The 14,377-nt window shown below is 41.5% G+C and overlaps 1 protein-coding gene across 4 annotated transcripts in view; it reads right to left on the bottom strand.

Annotated features, from left to right (window-relative positions):
• Nucleotides 1–14,377, bottom strand: part of tnpo3 (transportin 3) — a 78,748-nt gene that overhangs the window by 34,193 nt on the left and 30,178 nt on the right. For all 4 annotated transcript variants that reach the window (XM_062983381.1, XM_062983380.1, XM_062983382.1 and 1 more), the window contains exons 5-13: nt 14,131–14,274; nt 13,604–13,779; nt 11,357–11,495; nt 11,040–11,186; nt 8,435–8,542; nt 8,124–8,215; nt 5,843–5,982; nt 4,567–4,758; nt 2,274–2,365 (exon numbers count right to left, since the gene is read on the bottom strand). In XM_062983381.1, the coding sequence (XP_062839451.1) occupies nt 2,274–2,365; nt 4,567–4,758; nt 5,843–5,982; nt 8,124–8,215; nt 8,435–8,542; nt 11,040–11,186; nt 11,357–11,495; nt 13,604–13,779; nt 14,131–14,274 (1,230 nt within the window). The remainder of the gene's footprint in view (nt 1–2,273; nt 2,366–4,566; nt 4,759–5,842; nt 5,983–8,123; nt 8,216–8,434; nt 8,543–11,039; nt 11,187–11,356; nt 11,496–13,603; nt 13,780–14,130; nt 14,275–14,377) is intronic.

Raw genomic sequence — 14,377 nt, 5'->3', positions numbered from 1 at the left:
CTCGGAGCTATGTTTGTTTGTCTTTGTCCTGTGTTAAAAAGGCATTGAATGTTTGCCTAATATGTGTAATGTGATCCGCCCTGAGTCCCCTTCGGGGTGAGAAGGGCGGAATATAAATGATGTAAATAAATAAATAAATAAATAAAACACATTATAAAAACCTTAAAAAACATATATATAATTAATTCCATTCATCCGAGATCCTCATGCTTCATCCTTAAATCAGAATGAATGCAGTTTAGCATTGCTCTAACTACTACGACTGTATCCTATGGAGTCCTGGGATTTGTAGTTTTCTGACAGAGAAAGAATAAATATCTCACCAAGCTACAAATCCCAGAGCTCTGTCATACTGAGCCATGACAATTCAGGCGGTGTCAAAGTCATGTAACTGTAGATGGTGGATATTGCCCTTGAGAGATTCCTCAAAAGACCATATTACCCAAATCCACGAACAATCGAGTTCATAATAATAATCATAATAATAATAATAAAAATAACTTTATTCTTGTATCCCACTACCATCTCCACGAAGGGACTTGTGACAGCTCACATGGGGACTAGCCCAACAGTAACATAGGTTAAACATAGTACATAAATACAATATAATAAAATAATAATAATAATAATAATAATAATAAAACTTTATTTATATACCGCCCTATCTCCCGTATGGGACTCAGGGCGGTTTCCAATCATAAAAACAACACATAGCAACATAATAACACATTATTAAGCAAAGTAAAACAATACAATTATATAGCAATAAATAACACTTACACGACCTGATCAAAGGGACGGGAACCATAAACCCAATATATTAAAATGTATCATAAAAATAAATATAAAAACAGCATAAAACACACAGAGCGCAACAGTAACTTTTAAAACCTGGCCACAGTATAACATACCCTGTTTCCCTGAAAATAAAACAGTGTCTTATATTATTTTTTTGCTCCCAATGATGTGCTAGGTCTTATTTTCAGGGGATGTCTTATTTATCCATGAAGAAGAATTCGCATTTATTGTTGAACAAAAAAATGAACATTTATTATATACTGTACAGCAGTTGTCATCACAAACCAACATAACCAAACCAGACAAACTGTGACTCCTGTCAAGAATTTCTTGTTACTACCATTATTTCCATGTACAACTGATATGTACATTTACCAATCCTGCATGCTCTGGTGTTTTGTTTGATGGGTACCAGGCATGCTTCCAAACAAAAACTTTGCTAGGTCTTACTTTCAGAGGAGGTCTTATATTTAGCAATTCAGCAAAACCTTTGCTAGATCTTATTTTTGGGGGATGTCTTATTTTCGGGGAAACAGGGTATATGAAGGGTGACTAGTGCTAAATGCTTAAGTAGGATTCGTGGGAAGTACAGGGACAATCAAGGATAGGGGCAAGAGGAACGATCTCATCAAGACACTGGAAATCTAAACAGGTATGTGGTAGAGATAAAGTGCAAAGAGAAACTGTAAACAAGCTGCATAACTGGTGGGACTATTCAATCAAATGCGCACCAAAGTTAAACCCACCAATATTGAGAGACTACTGTACAGGCAACAGAGCGTAACATTCAGAAACTGCTATAGAACTCACGAGCTTTGCAAAAGGATTGCCCTGGCTTTCTTTGCATGTTAGTCGGTGGATCCCATCACAAGGAATCCTGAGACTGGGGCGAATTACAGAGAGCAGAGCAACCAAAAAATGCAGGCTTGTACATATAGCCTCAGTTAGTTAAATGCCATTGAATGAGTTGATGATAATAATAATAATAAACTTTATTTATACTCCGCCACCATCTCCCCAACGGGGACTCGGGGCGGCTTATATGGGGCCATGCCCAGAACAATACAATATAACAGAATATAAATAGAACAACAAATCATAACACATTGATGATACTTGGGTAAACCCTCCCTTGCTTCACTGGGCACGCTTTGCATGGAACTACCAATTTACCTTATTTTTACAGGCTGAATGCCTGAAATGCTTCCTATGAACAGAGCAGCCTCTCCTTGGCCTGTCACCAACTGTCAGGTTTAATGCTTTTCTGTGCTAGAAAGGGAGTCTAGATGATGGGGAATGAGGACTAGCGGGGACTACCTTACAAACCGAGATTGACAATGGATTGAAAGTCTTAACACACAGCAAAGAACAAGAGAAACTTGCTATAGGAACAGGGCTTTTCTCCCAACGTTCCCAGGGAAATTGTCCCAAAACCACCCACCTTGGATGATACAACCAGGCAAAGCTAAACTGACCTTTTTCAGCGCCATGACCTGAACGGCGCAAAGTTCGCCGAGACACGGCGAGATCTTCTCCAGAGGAAGCCTTGCCAGCACCAGCGCAGTCCCTGAGAAAGAACGGGAAAGATTTCAATTCACCAGCCAGAGCCAGCCTCTACCTACCTTGCAGGGTTGTTGTGAGGATTAACATAGGGAGAGACCATAATCTCAGGAGGAAATATAATATTTAACAATCTGAAGGCCAGGGACTGAACTAGAGACCTCTAGAACTGCCATCACATCAAATATAATGAGATCCTATACTCTTATTATTATAATATTTATTTACACTCCACTTTTTTTCTACACAAGGAGACTCAAAGCTGCTTACTTTAGAAGCATTTCAATAACAATTTCAAAATCTACAAATATACACACATTAAAACAGAATTTAATATCATTGGTATTTTAAAAATTAGTCCAAAACATATTCAAAACTAAAAATCACAGCAGCCCCTGTAATTATCTTTAAAACCTTCTTCTTTAAAAGCCTGCTTGAATAAAGAAGTTTTTGACAGCAGGGAGGATGGGGCCATTCTAGCTTACCTGGGCATCCTGAATTAACCAAATTAATCAAGATGTGTTGAAAACGCCACCTTTATTGCTCTTTATAGTCTGCTGTGTTTGTTTGCAAATATTGTGTATGAATGTATGTGTATATAAACATATAGCATCCCATTATATTTGACATATAAGTATATGTATGTATGTATGTGTATATATATATATATATATATATATATATATATATATATATATATATATATCCACACACACACATGCACAAATAATAACAACAACAACAACAACAACAACAACAACAACAACGACAACCATCTGTTTGTACATATGTATGCATCTATCTAACTATCTATGTTTATTTGAGGGCCATTTCCAAGATAGCTCCCACTTCCTGGGAGCACTGTGACCCCCCACCAACAACGGCTCCACATGACCAACAGAAAATACTGGAGGGGTTTGGGTGGGGGTATAACCCTGGATTTTGAGAGTTATAGTTCACACTGCATCCAGGTAGCACTGTGACCCCCCCCCCCCCGCCCCCGCCGCCGCCAACATCAGATCTCCACCAAACTTAGCACACATACCCAACATGACCAACTTTGAAACCTGGCGGGGTTTGGGGGCAATGAAAAAGGATAATGGGGGTTGTAGTTTAGCTATATACATTGTCTAATGCAGGGGTCCCCAAACTAAGGCCCGGGGGCCGGATGTGGCCCTCCAAGGTCATTTACCTGGCCCCTGCCCTCAGTTTTAGACTTAGGCTTGCCCAAAGTCTGAAATGACTTGAAGGCACACTACAACAACAATCCTACAATCTAAAGCTACAACACTGCTTTATAATGTGTATGGGAATATATTATTTCTCTGCCTGAACTAACTATACAGAATCTGGAATACAATCATCTCCCGACCTGGTGCCTCCAGCTGGACTGCACTACAAACCCCCAGGCAGAACATGAGTCAACAGTGAGATGCAGCAGCTAAAAATGCCAATGTGATTCTAGGCAGCATCAATAGAAGGACAGTGTCTGGAGGCCAAGAGAATCAGTCGCCTATACTACTTTGGTCAGACCTCATTTGGTATAATACGGTGTCCAGTTCTGGGCCAACAATTCAAGGAGGATATTGATCAGCTCAAAAGTGTCACCAAGTGGTAAAAAGAGAATCCAGTGAATCTTTACGAGGGGCTGCCAAAGGCACAAGGGCCATGTTTCAATCTCAGAAAGGATGCCCCATTGAAAAGGAAGGGGCAAGCTTGGTTTCTGTTGCCCCAGTAATTGAATCATAGGGTTGGAAAAAGACCACACATGGGCTGTCTAGTCCAAGCCCTTTCTGCCGTGCCAGAAAAGCACAATCAAAGAAATACCAACAGATAGCCATCCAACCTCTTTTTAAAAGTCTCCAAGGAAGGATCTCCAACCACAGAGAATTCCACTGCTTGGATTGTGTGTTTCCTGCATGACAGGGGGTTGTACTAAATGGCCCATGTGGTCCCTTCCAACTCTTATGATTCTATGAACAGCTCATTGAGACACAATGAAGCAAAAGGATTCACGTTACACCTAAATATTAGATTTGTTTGACAGTGGAATATGCTTCCTGGGAGGCCAGTGGAGTCTCCTCCTTCTCTGGAGGTTTTTAAACAGAGTCCGGGTGGCCATGTGATGGGAGGGTTTGGGTGGTGTCCTGGCAGAAGGGGAGTGGACTGGATGGCCCTTGAGGGTCCCTTCTGGGAGAGGATGCCTACCTTTAAGGAGCCCCACGGCCGCATCCGGGGAGAGCATGAAGGAGTCCAGGGAGCGGGCGATTTCCAGCAGGCCGTTGAAGTGCTGGGCCATGTGGTCCCGGCACACGGAGCAAATGTTGTGGATGGCTTTGGCAGAGACGGAGGCCAGCGTCTTCTCACACAGGCCCTTCATCAAGTAGCCAAGCACCGGATCTGGAGGGAGAAGGGAGAAAGGAAGGGTGAGCAGAGAGGCTGAGAGCATGAAAGCCGGAAACTGGGGAAGGAAGGATGAGCCACTGTTTTCTAGAGAGAAGGAACAGGCAAAGAGCAGCCTTCTGGCTACAACTGGGGGAGGTTTGGCTTCCAGATCTCTTACCACCTGTGCTCCACAGGCTAAAAGCTCTCACCACCAGGAAATTCTTCCTGGAATTTAGGCCAAATCTAATGCTGCAGCTTTAAAAAGTCAATGCAAATTCTAAGTTGTATCAATAAGAGTATAACGTGTAGAGGGAACTCTTAATCCCACTCTCTTCTTCTGCTTTGGTCAGACCTTCTCACCTGGAATAATAACCCTGTGTCCAGTTCTGGGGAAAGCAATTCAAGATACAGATATGCACAAGATGGAAGGTGTCCAGGGAAAAGCCACTAAAATGATCAAAGGTTTGGAACCTAATATTAATAATAATTTTTTTACAGTGTTTATGTGTTTTAATTATTTTGTAACCCACCTCGAGCTACAAGGAGATGTGGGTAAGAAATAAAATATTATTATTATTATTATTATTATTTTATTTCTTACCCACATCTCCTTAATAATAATAATAATAATAATAATAATAATAATAATAATAATAATAATAATAATAATAATGTGGCTCGAGGTGGGTTACAGAATAATTAAAACACATAAACACTGTAAAAATACTACAAATATACATATTAAAATGTATTTCTATAAAATACATATTAAAAACCCAAGGCCTCGGGAGCAGCTAAGGGAGCTGAAAATATTCAGCTTGTAGAAGAGAAAGGTTGAGAGGGACATGAGAACCATGTTTAAATATTGGAAAGGATCTCCCACTGCTTCTGCTCTAGAGACCGGGACACAATGGAGCAATAGATTCAAGCTGCAGGAAAAGAGATCCAACCTAACTATTAGGAAGAACTTCCTGGACATTGTGTCCTCCTGTCTGGCAGAAGGGGGCTGGACTGGATGGTCCCTTGGGGTCTTTTCCAATTCTCTGATTCTATCAAATCGCTGTTTGAGAAGGCAAAGCGGCACCAGCCTTCTGCTCACCAAGGAACTGGGGGTTCCTGTCCACGACTTCGCTCATCTCGCCCACCAGCTCAATGCTCGTGTACCGGACAGCCACGTGCACTGATTCGGGGAGGCGCACCACGCCGTCCAAGACCTCCACCAGCGTTGGGTTGTTCTCCCTGAGAGCAAGAGGCACCAATTAGTCGGCCGTCAAAACAACACAGAACAAGTCAAGACTGGACATGACAGTTCATTTCTACAATTATTACACTGGACAACACACATTTGGTGCCTCAAATAAATATTAGATCTGTTACTGGGTAATATGGTCTGATGATTCCAAAACATGGCACCGGTTTTCCCCTATCAGCTTTAGTCTTTGAAATACAGAACATAAGCTGTCTACCAGTGTCCATCTGCTCCATTAAAAACCATGATAACCATCTCTAAGAAACTAGAGTTGATGTGGTCTATCTCAGACATGGGCAAACTTCAGCCCTCCTACAGATGTTTTAAACTTTAACTCACACAATTATCATATATACTCGAGTATAAGCCGACCCAAATATAAGCAGAGGCACCTAATTTTACCACAAAAAACCTGGGAAAACATTTACTCCAGTATAAGCCGAGAGTGGTAAATTTCAGAAATAAAAATAGATACCAATAAAATTACACTAATTGAGGCATCAGTAGGTTAAATGTTTTTGAATATTTACATCAAGCTCAAATTTAAGATAAGACTGTCCAATTCTGATCAAATCATTATTCTCATCTTCTTCATTCTAAATGTGCTTATGTATCCTTTAAATAATAATAGAGTAAAATAATACATGTAATAATAACAGAGTAAAATAATAAATGCAATAATAATAATATCAGAGTGAAATAATAAATGTATTAATAATAATAAGATCAGAGTGAAATAATAAATGTATTAATAATAATAATAAAAATAGAGGAAAATAAATGTAATAGTAGCAACAATAATAGAGAAAAATAATAAACGTAATAATACCAATAATAATAGAGAAAAATAATAAATATACCATATTCTCAAGTATAAGCTGACCCAAATATAAGCCAACCAGGACCCTCACCCGAGTATAAGCCATGGGGGGCTTTTTCAGCCTTAAAAAAAGGGCTGAAAAACTAGGCTTATACTCAAGTATATACAGTACTAACAGCCGGGAGGAACAAGCCTTAATAATTAAGACACTAAGAATATTTTTCTTTTGTTGGGCTATGTTGTTATTTAAATATGTTAAACCTATCATCAGGTTGCTAGTCCTCAATGTGGAATATTTCTTTCTATATGTCCGCTGCCTTGAGTCTCAGTATTTTTGTGTGAGCAGAAAGGTATAGAGTATTAATAAAATCACTGACTAAATGACTGAGGAAAGTAAATTGGCAAATAAAAGCCCAATAACAGCTGCACACAGATCCAGAGAATTAAGAGCCTTTCCATATTGCAATACTATAGCGCTGTGATGTAATTTTACCAAAAATTAAATACAACTATAAATGCACTAACTGTCATAGCAAGATCCCAAAGAATCCTAGTAAGTAAAGGTAAAGGTTTCCCCTGACGTTAAGTCCAGTCGTGTCCGACTCTGGGGCTTGGTGCTCATCTCCATTTCTAAGCCGAAGAGCCGGCGTTGTCCGTAGACTCTTCCAAGGTCATATGGCCAGCATGACTGCATGGAACGCTGTTACCTTCCCGCCGGAGCGGTACCTATCGATCTACTCACATTTGCATGTTTTCGAACTGTTAGGTTGGCAGAAGCTGGAGCTAACAGCGGGTGCTCACTCCGCTCCCGGGATTTGAACCCGGGACCTTTCGGTCTGCAAGTTCAGCTGCTCAGTGCTTTAACACACTTAGCCACCGGGGCTCCTTGAGAATCCTATGGCCCCAATAAACCCTCAAAAATACATTTCCACCATGTCTAGAAGCCCCTCCTGCTGCAAGCTGAATCACACTAGTGAACCTAGAGATTGCTAGATAAGTGTTCTCTCTAAATATCTCTAGCTTCTCCTGCATAGCAAGGGGAAGGAGAACCACACCGAAGGACCTAGAGAGAACCTTTTAAATCACATCTGTGCATAATCAAAACTACAAATGCAGAGGGATATCTGGACTTATTGCATGGTAACACAAGATACCAACTGACAAGGAAATGCAGCCTTGGGTCAGGCCACAGGTTACTGGTTGCATAATAAGGCATGGGGACATAGAAAACCATGCTCTACAAGTGACAGTGCCTCCCCAAAGTACAGAGAAGGATTATAAGCAACCACCACTAAACAAAAAAATACTCACTGGTCAACGCTCTTGGCAATGGAGGCCATGATGAAAAGCACGGCTTCTGTCACTTCCCAGGGAGGGTTGCCTTCCTTTAGGGTTGCGTAAAGCTGCATAGAAAACACAGGAGTCAGTCAGACCTTTTAAGACAGGCATGGGCAAACTTGAGCCCTCCTCCAGGTGTTTTGGATTTCAACTCCCACAACTCCTAACAGCCTACCGGCTGTTAGGAGTTGTGGGAGTTGAAGTCCAAAACACCTGGAGGAGGGCTCAAGTTTTCCCATGCGTGCTTTAAGCACAAAGGCAGCTGCCTTCCGTTTCACTCTCACCTGGGCAAAACATTCCACCGAACCAACCAAGAAGATCAAGTCCTTGACCAGATCCGAGACCCGCATCCGGAACTCCCCAAAGTCGTCTGTCTCCTCAGGGATCCCTTCCTGGCAAGAGAAAAAGGGGGAGATGAGAGCGTAATGCAAACAGCGGATGTTGAGATTTCTCACTGAAAGGACTGAGGCCACACAGCCGAAGAGAAGAGTTGTGAAAGCCCAAGAGACATGGTTTTCTTTGCATGGACCCCTGACCGGTATGTATGCCTTTCTAGGTGAAGCCAGACCAGCTCCAGCCATGCCACTATCCAGAAGTGCCCACAGTTGTGCTGCTCTGTATGTCCTCTGGCACCAGAAGCCAGTTTTAAAAATGGCCCTTTTAAATGTTTTTATTGCAGATTTCCAAAAGATATTTGTAATGAAGTACGAATTTTTGGTTTACAGATGTTATGTTTAATTGCGTGTTTGTGTTTTAAAAGGTTAAGTATTACAGTTATTGCATCTCAGCACTCAGAGGCTGGTCGCCATGGAGAAGTAGGCGGAGCCAACTGGCGTTTAGTTGAAGAAGTGCAGAGTTTAAAAAAGAGAGGCAGTCTGTGCTCTGATGAGGCACAGGGAAGATTGATCCTAGGTTGGTGGGATCAGGGTTCAATTGTTCATTTTGAGTCAGATTAAAATAAGTTTGGTGACTTATTTAATATAGTCTGTGTCCTGGTAACTCACAGAGAACCTGTGATAGCACATCACAGGGGTGTCTGTGGTTTAAAAGTAGCAGAGAATGAAGTTTTAATTACTTTAAGTAAAAGAAGTGACACTTTAAAGAGTTTGTCTCATCTCATTCTAGTATTGTAACTGTTAATAAGAATACCTCTATGTGAGAAACAATATTGTAACCACTAAGCTCTGTGCCTGAATAAACTTGTTATTGTTCTTCCAACATCTAAGCCTCTGTCACATATATTCTGAACCAAGTTATGCTACCATCTAAAGTGAATAAAAAAGAAGAAAGAAGTAAAAGGGCTCCTCCCTGAGTCTTTGGTGGTTGCATCTTTCCAAATTGGTGGCAGACGTTATTATTCTTTACAAATTTGGGGCAGTGGGTGGGATAAAAGATTTCCCCTGCCTGAAAGAACTTTAGTCATTCATAGGCCCCTTCACAATATTCTACACAAGTGGGGAGGTGAGAAAGTCAGGGAAAAAGGGAAGAAGGTGGTGGAAGTGGAGTTATTGTTAGTATTGTTAGTCTTTATAAATATCTAGTTATGTTGCCGAGAGAGAGGGAACAGGTTGGAGGGAGGGGAGAAGAACATCTATTTCTTCATATCAATTTCAATGACACACATTACCTAAATTATTAAAAATTCTATATATATTTGTATAGCAAAGTGAGGAGAAATATTGGCTTCCAATTTGGAAGTCATATCTTCTTGAATTATCCTATGTTCTTTCTGTCTCCTCCCACAGCTCTTCACTATTAAAAGTTAATCTTCATTATTTACATCAGATGGTTTGTTTTAAATCTTTTATCTATTTATTTATTTATTTATTTGCAGCATTTATATTCCGCCCTTCTCACCCCGAAGGGGACTCAGGGCGGATCACATTACACATATAGGCAAACATTCAATGCCTTTTAACATAGAGCAAAGACAAGACAAACTTAGGCTCCGAGAGGGCCTCGAACTCATGACCTCCTAGTCATGAACTACTTTTAGTTATTACTTAATTAATCCAACAATTTAAATTTGATCTGTTAGTAACTTACCATTGTGTAGACAAACGTTTACTATGTTTCACTGTCATCCTTTCTTCCCTTTTTAAACATTACACAAAGTTTATGCATCGCTATGTAAACAATCCAAGTCTAGTTGGGGGCTACTAACATACTGATTATCCAATGTCCCTTTAATGTGGGGTAAACAAGTAATACCAAATATAGTAATAGTGATGTTTTTAGTCTACAAATTGTTCTTGATGTATTTTTTTTAGAAAAATTGGTTTCAAATATGTTCTTAAAGCTTTATATCCAATAAAGTTAATATTTTTCAATGTGCCTGCTCTCTCTCTAGCCATCATTCCTTCTGTCGCTCAGATCCTCAGACTCTCTCCAGTCTGAGAGGCTGATGAGCAGGAGTGCCAGAGACGCTATCTTGAAAGCAAAAAGAAGAGACTGAGGATCCATAAAATGGCAGGAAGCATGGATTCTCACCAGTCTCACTAGACTTTGGATTCCAATCGTTTCACAAGTCCTCAGTGCCTCTCCAGCCCTGCATCTCATGCACACTACAAATGGCAAATGAATAAAATATGAGGCCTTTCCCCAAAAAGTACCGATCCACAAAAATCCAAGATAAAGAACACTTCTGGTCCTAAGCCTTTCCGATAAAGGGTCCTCAACACAGCTATCATTTCAACCTCTCTGGCATTCGGAGAGCAATGGGGACAAGGCTCTTGCTGAACTGGAGAGAGATCGATATAGATATAATTTTATGAGCTGAAGGGCAGTCCAGCATGTAAATCTATCCAAAGAACATCTCACCCAAAGTGCCCTCATTCTGAAAGGGGGAAATAAAGGAGGAACCAAAGTGAAAAGTGTGGGGGGACATACATGGTCTGGATCCAGCTGACAGTGCCGTGCGAGCGCATGAAGGAGCCTCTGGATGTAGGCCTTGAAAATGCTGTGGATGATGGCATCTTCCGTCTTGTAAAGGTGCTCCCCCAGCCGGTACCAGAAGTTGAAGGAAATCTCCACCACCTGTTTTGGGCAGAAGGGGCTTTCAAACCCAGTGGTCCCACCAACAGAAGGAGTCTCCGACAGACACCTCCAGCTGCCCTGAGCTGTTTGCCAATCCACCCTGCTTTGTAACGGGTTGCCAACAACATGCAGAGCTTGGCAATGAGGAAAAGAGGAGATGGTGACCCTACCTCGTACTGCGGGTGGCCTGCACAGATCAAGAGGAGCTCGATTGTCCGTAAGTCCCCCAAGCCCTGGCCCGGCGTGCAAACAATTTTGTCCAGAAAGGTTTCACAGAGTTCGGTAAAGATCCGGCAGTAATTCAGAACCCTGAAAAGGAGGAAAGAGGACGTTCAAATCAGGAAGTCGGGACTTCTACCAGCAGAAATGGTCCCTTGGTTGGCAGGCTTGGTGAGAGGAGTAGGTGGTTGTATGTCTATTACCATCATCATCTATCAATTAAAATATTTGTGCACTGCTCTATGTCCTTGGATTGCAAAGTGAGTACAATAAGAAAAGTGCTTTAAATCACTTAAAGTTTTAGGAAGAATTTAAAAACTTATTTATTTATTTACAACATTTATACCCCACCCTTCTCACCCGAGGGGACTCAGGGCACAGCAAACTGTTTGGCAAAACAAGTTTAAATTAATTGAAACAGTTTAAAATCATACAAACCCACGAACACATGCAAATCTAGATAGCAATGCCTGGCTTCATTTCCTCCTTCTACTATCAGTGTGAGCTCACGCAGACTTCCTCACCTCCCAGACTCGGGTTCGATTCCCACGGCTGGCCCAGGTGTCACGGCCCCTCCAGAGCCATAGACACTCTCCCTTTATTTATTTATTTATTTATTTACAACATTTATATCCCGCCCTTCTCACCCGAAGGGACTCAGGGCGGCGTACAAATTGGCAACAATTCAATGCCTGCACATAATTAAAACACTAAACTCAAGGCAGAGGAAAATACAAGGGATCCTGCCCAGGCATTGACCAGGCCCCAAACGGCCTAGCAAGGATAATGATAATAATACAGTAGAGTCTCACTTATCCAACATTCGCTTATCCAACGTTCTGGATTATCCAACACATTTTTGTAGTCAATGTTTTCAATATATCATGATATTTTGGTGCTAAATTCATAAATACAGCAATTACAACATAACATTACTAAGTATTGAACTACTTTTTCTGTCAAATTTGTTGTACAACATGATGTTTTGGTGCTTAATTTGTAAAATCATAACCTAATTTGATCCTTAACAGGCTTCTCCTTAATCTCTCCTTATTATCCAACATATTCACTTATCCAACGTTCTGCCGGCCCGTTTATGTTGGATAAGTGAGACTCTACTGTAATAAGAATCTTTATTTATACCCCACCACCATCTCCCCTAAGGGACTCGGGCGGCTCACAAAAGCACTCAATAGTGCAAACACACAAAATACAACAAATGTATAACAATAACACAATAGCAATAAGAGATAATATATACCTATATTTTTATCTTATTTTATTTTAGTGATGGTTTTGTTTGAATGGATTGTTGGATTTTATGTCTGTTGGATTTTCTGTCCCATATGTAATCCACCCTGAGTCCCTTTGGGGAGATGGCAGTGGGGTATAAAAATAAAGTTGTGGTTGTTGTTGTTGTTGTTGTTATTTACCAAGGTTAAAGAGAACTTTTCATTTACAGGAACTGTACACAAATAAAATCTTCAAACATTTAAAACCCATTCTTTGTACTGCTATGGTAGGTTGAGGGAAACTTTTTTCAGGGCGCTGTTTGGCCTGTAGATGAAACCAGTGCTAGTATCTCTCCATTCTTCAAGCCGTTCAAAGTAAGACACACAAGGGCTGTGCTCTTTCAACCTGTCTGGCAACTTGGATAACTTCTGATGTATGCAGCAAGAACATCTTACAGGAGTTAGAAATAGGATGCAGCCTAAAACTATACGCTGAACACAGAAAGAGCCCACTCCACATATAAATACACCCCTTCAGACCCCCCTTCTCTGTTTGCGTACTTGTCAATGTCTGTCTACCTGTCTTGGGTCCCACACTTCAAGAAAGATATGGACAAGCTGGAATTTGTCCGGAGAAGGGTGACCCAAATGGTCAAAGGTCTGGAAGCAAAGCCCTAGAGGAGTGGATTAGGGGCTGGGTGTGTTTAGCTTAAAGAAAAGAATGTTGAGAGAGGAGGGAATGAGAGCCAAGTTTAAATATTGGAAAGGAAGCCCCATTGAGAAGAGGGCAAGCTTCTTTTCTGCTGCTCTGGAGACTTGGACACAAAGCAATTGCAGGGAAAGAGATTCCACCTAAACCCCAGGAAAGATTTCCTGAGTGTCAGAGCTGAGATGAAGAAGTCCCTGATAAATGATGCCCCTCAGAAACTGACTCCTCTTTGTTGGCCTCCTCGGCGACTGACTTACTTGTCCAAATCCTCGCGGGCCACAGCCATGTGGTAAGCTGTCTCCAGAGTCAGGACTCCCTGGAAGAGCTGCAGGGCCAGAGGCAGGTTGGTTTCCACGTTCTCGATGGCGTAGAGAGCGGAGCAGACGCAGTCCGAAGCGGCTTCGTGAAGGTTAGACGACGTCTTGTCTTGTTGCTGAAAGAGACCACAGAAAAAATATTAATGCAGAGCTTCTGAGCAATTGCTGCTCTTGAATGCTTCCAGGAGAGACAATCTAGGCATGGTCAAACTTTGGTCCTCCAGGTTTTTTGGACTTCAACTCCCACGTGGCTGGACAATACCATCTGTTGGATGGAGGGATGGATGGAGCAAAGGAGGAGGAGAGGATGGGATGTTCAGGAAGTCTGAAGAGCCAAAAACTCAGTCCTGGAGGTCATAGGCAGCTCAAGGCCCCCACTTAGCCCACCCTTAACTTTATGCCTTTATTGTTATTCCTGAACTTCAGCCTAGCTTTCCTTTCAATGCTTCAATATCTTAGAAACATACCAGAACCTCAAAGAGGAGCGACAACAACTTGCTATTGGCCATGAAGGTGCTGTCGAGGACGCCCAGGTTGAACCAGCTCCCCAGGCAGCGGAAGATCTTGATGAGCATCTTCTCGTCGTTGCCCACCTTCTCCACACAGGTCACCTGCAGGGAAGGAAAAAAGATCAGATAACCACAAAACATAGCAACCTGGGAGCAAACTTTGGCACCAGGGGTAAAAAAAAAAAGTAACATGGAAAGAAGAAAT

Source organism: Anolis carolinensis, chromosome 5 (assembly GCF_035594765.1).
Source record: "Anolis carolinensis isolate JA03-04 chromosome 5, rAnoCar3.1.pri, whole genome shotgun sequence".
NCBI classification, from domain to species: domain Eukaryota; kingdom Metazoa; phylum Chordata; class Lepidosauria; order Squamata; family Dactyloidae; genus Anolis; species Anolis carolinensis.
The sequence above is the reverse complement of the archived record's forward strand: the minus strand, read 5'-3'. Positions and strand labels throughout refer to the sequence as shown.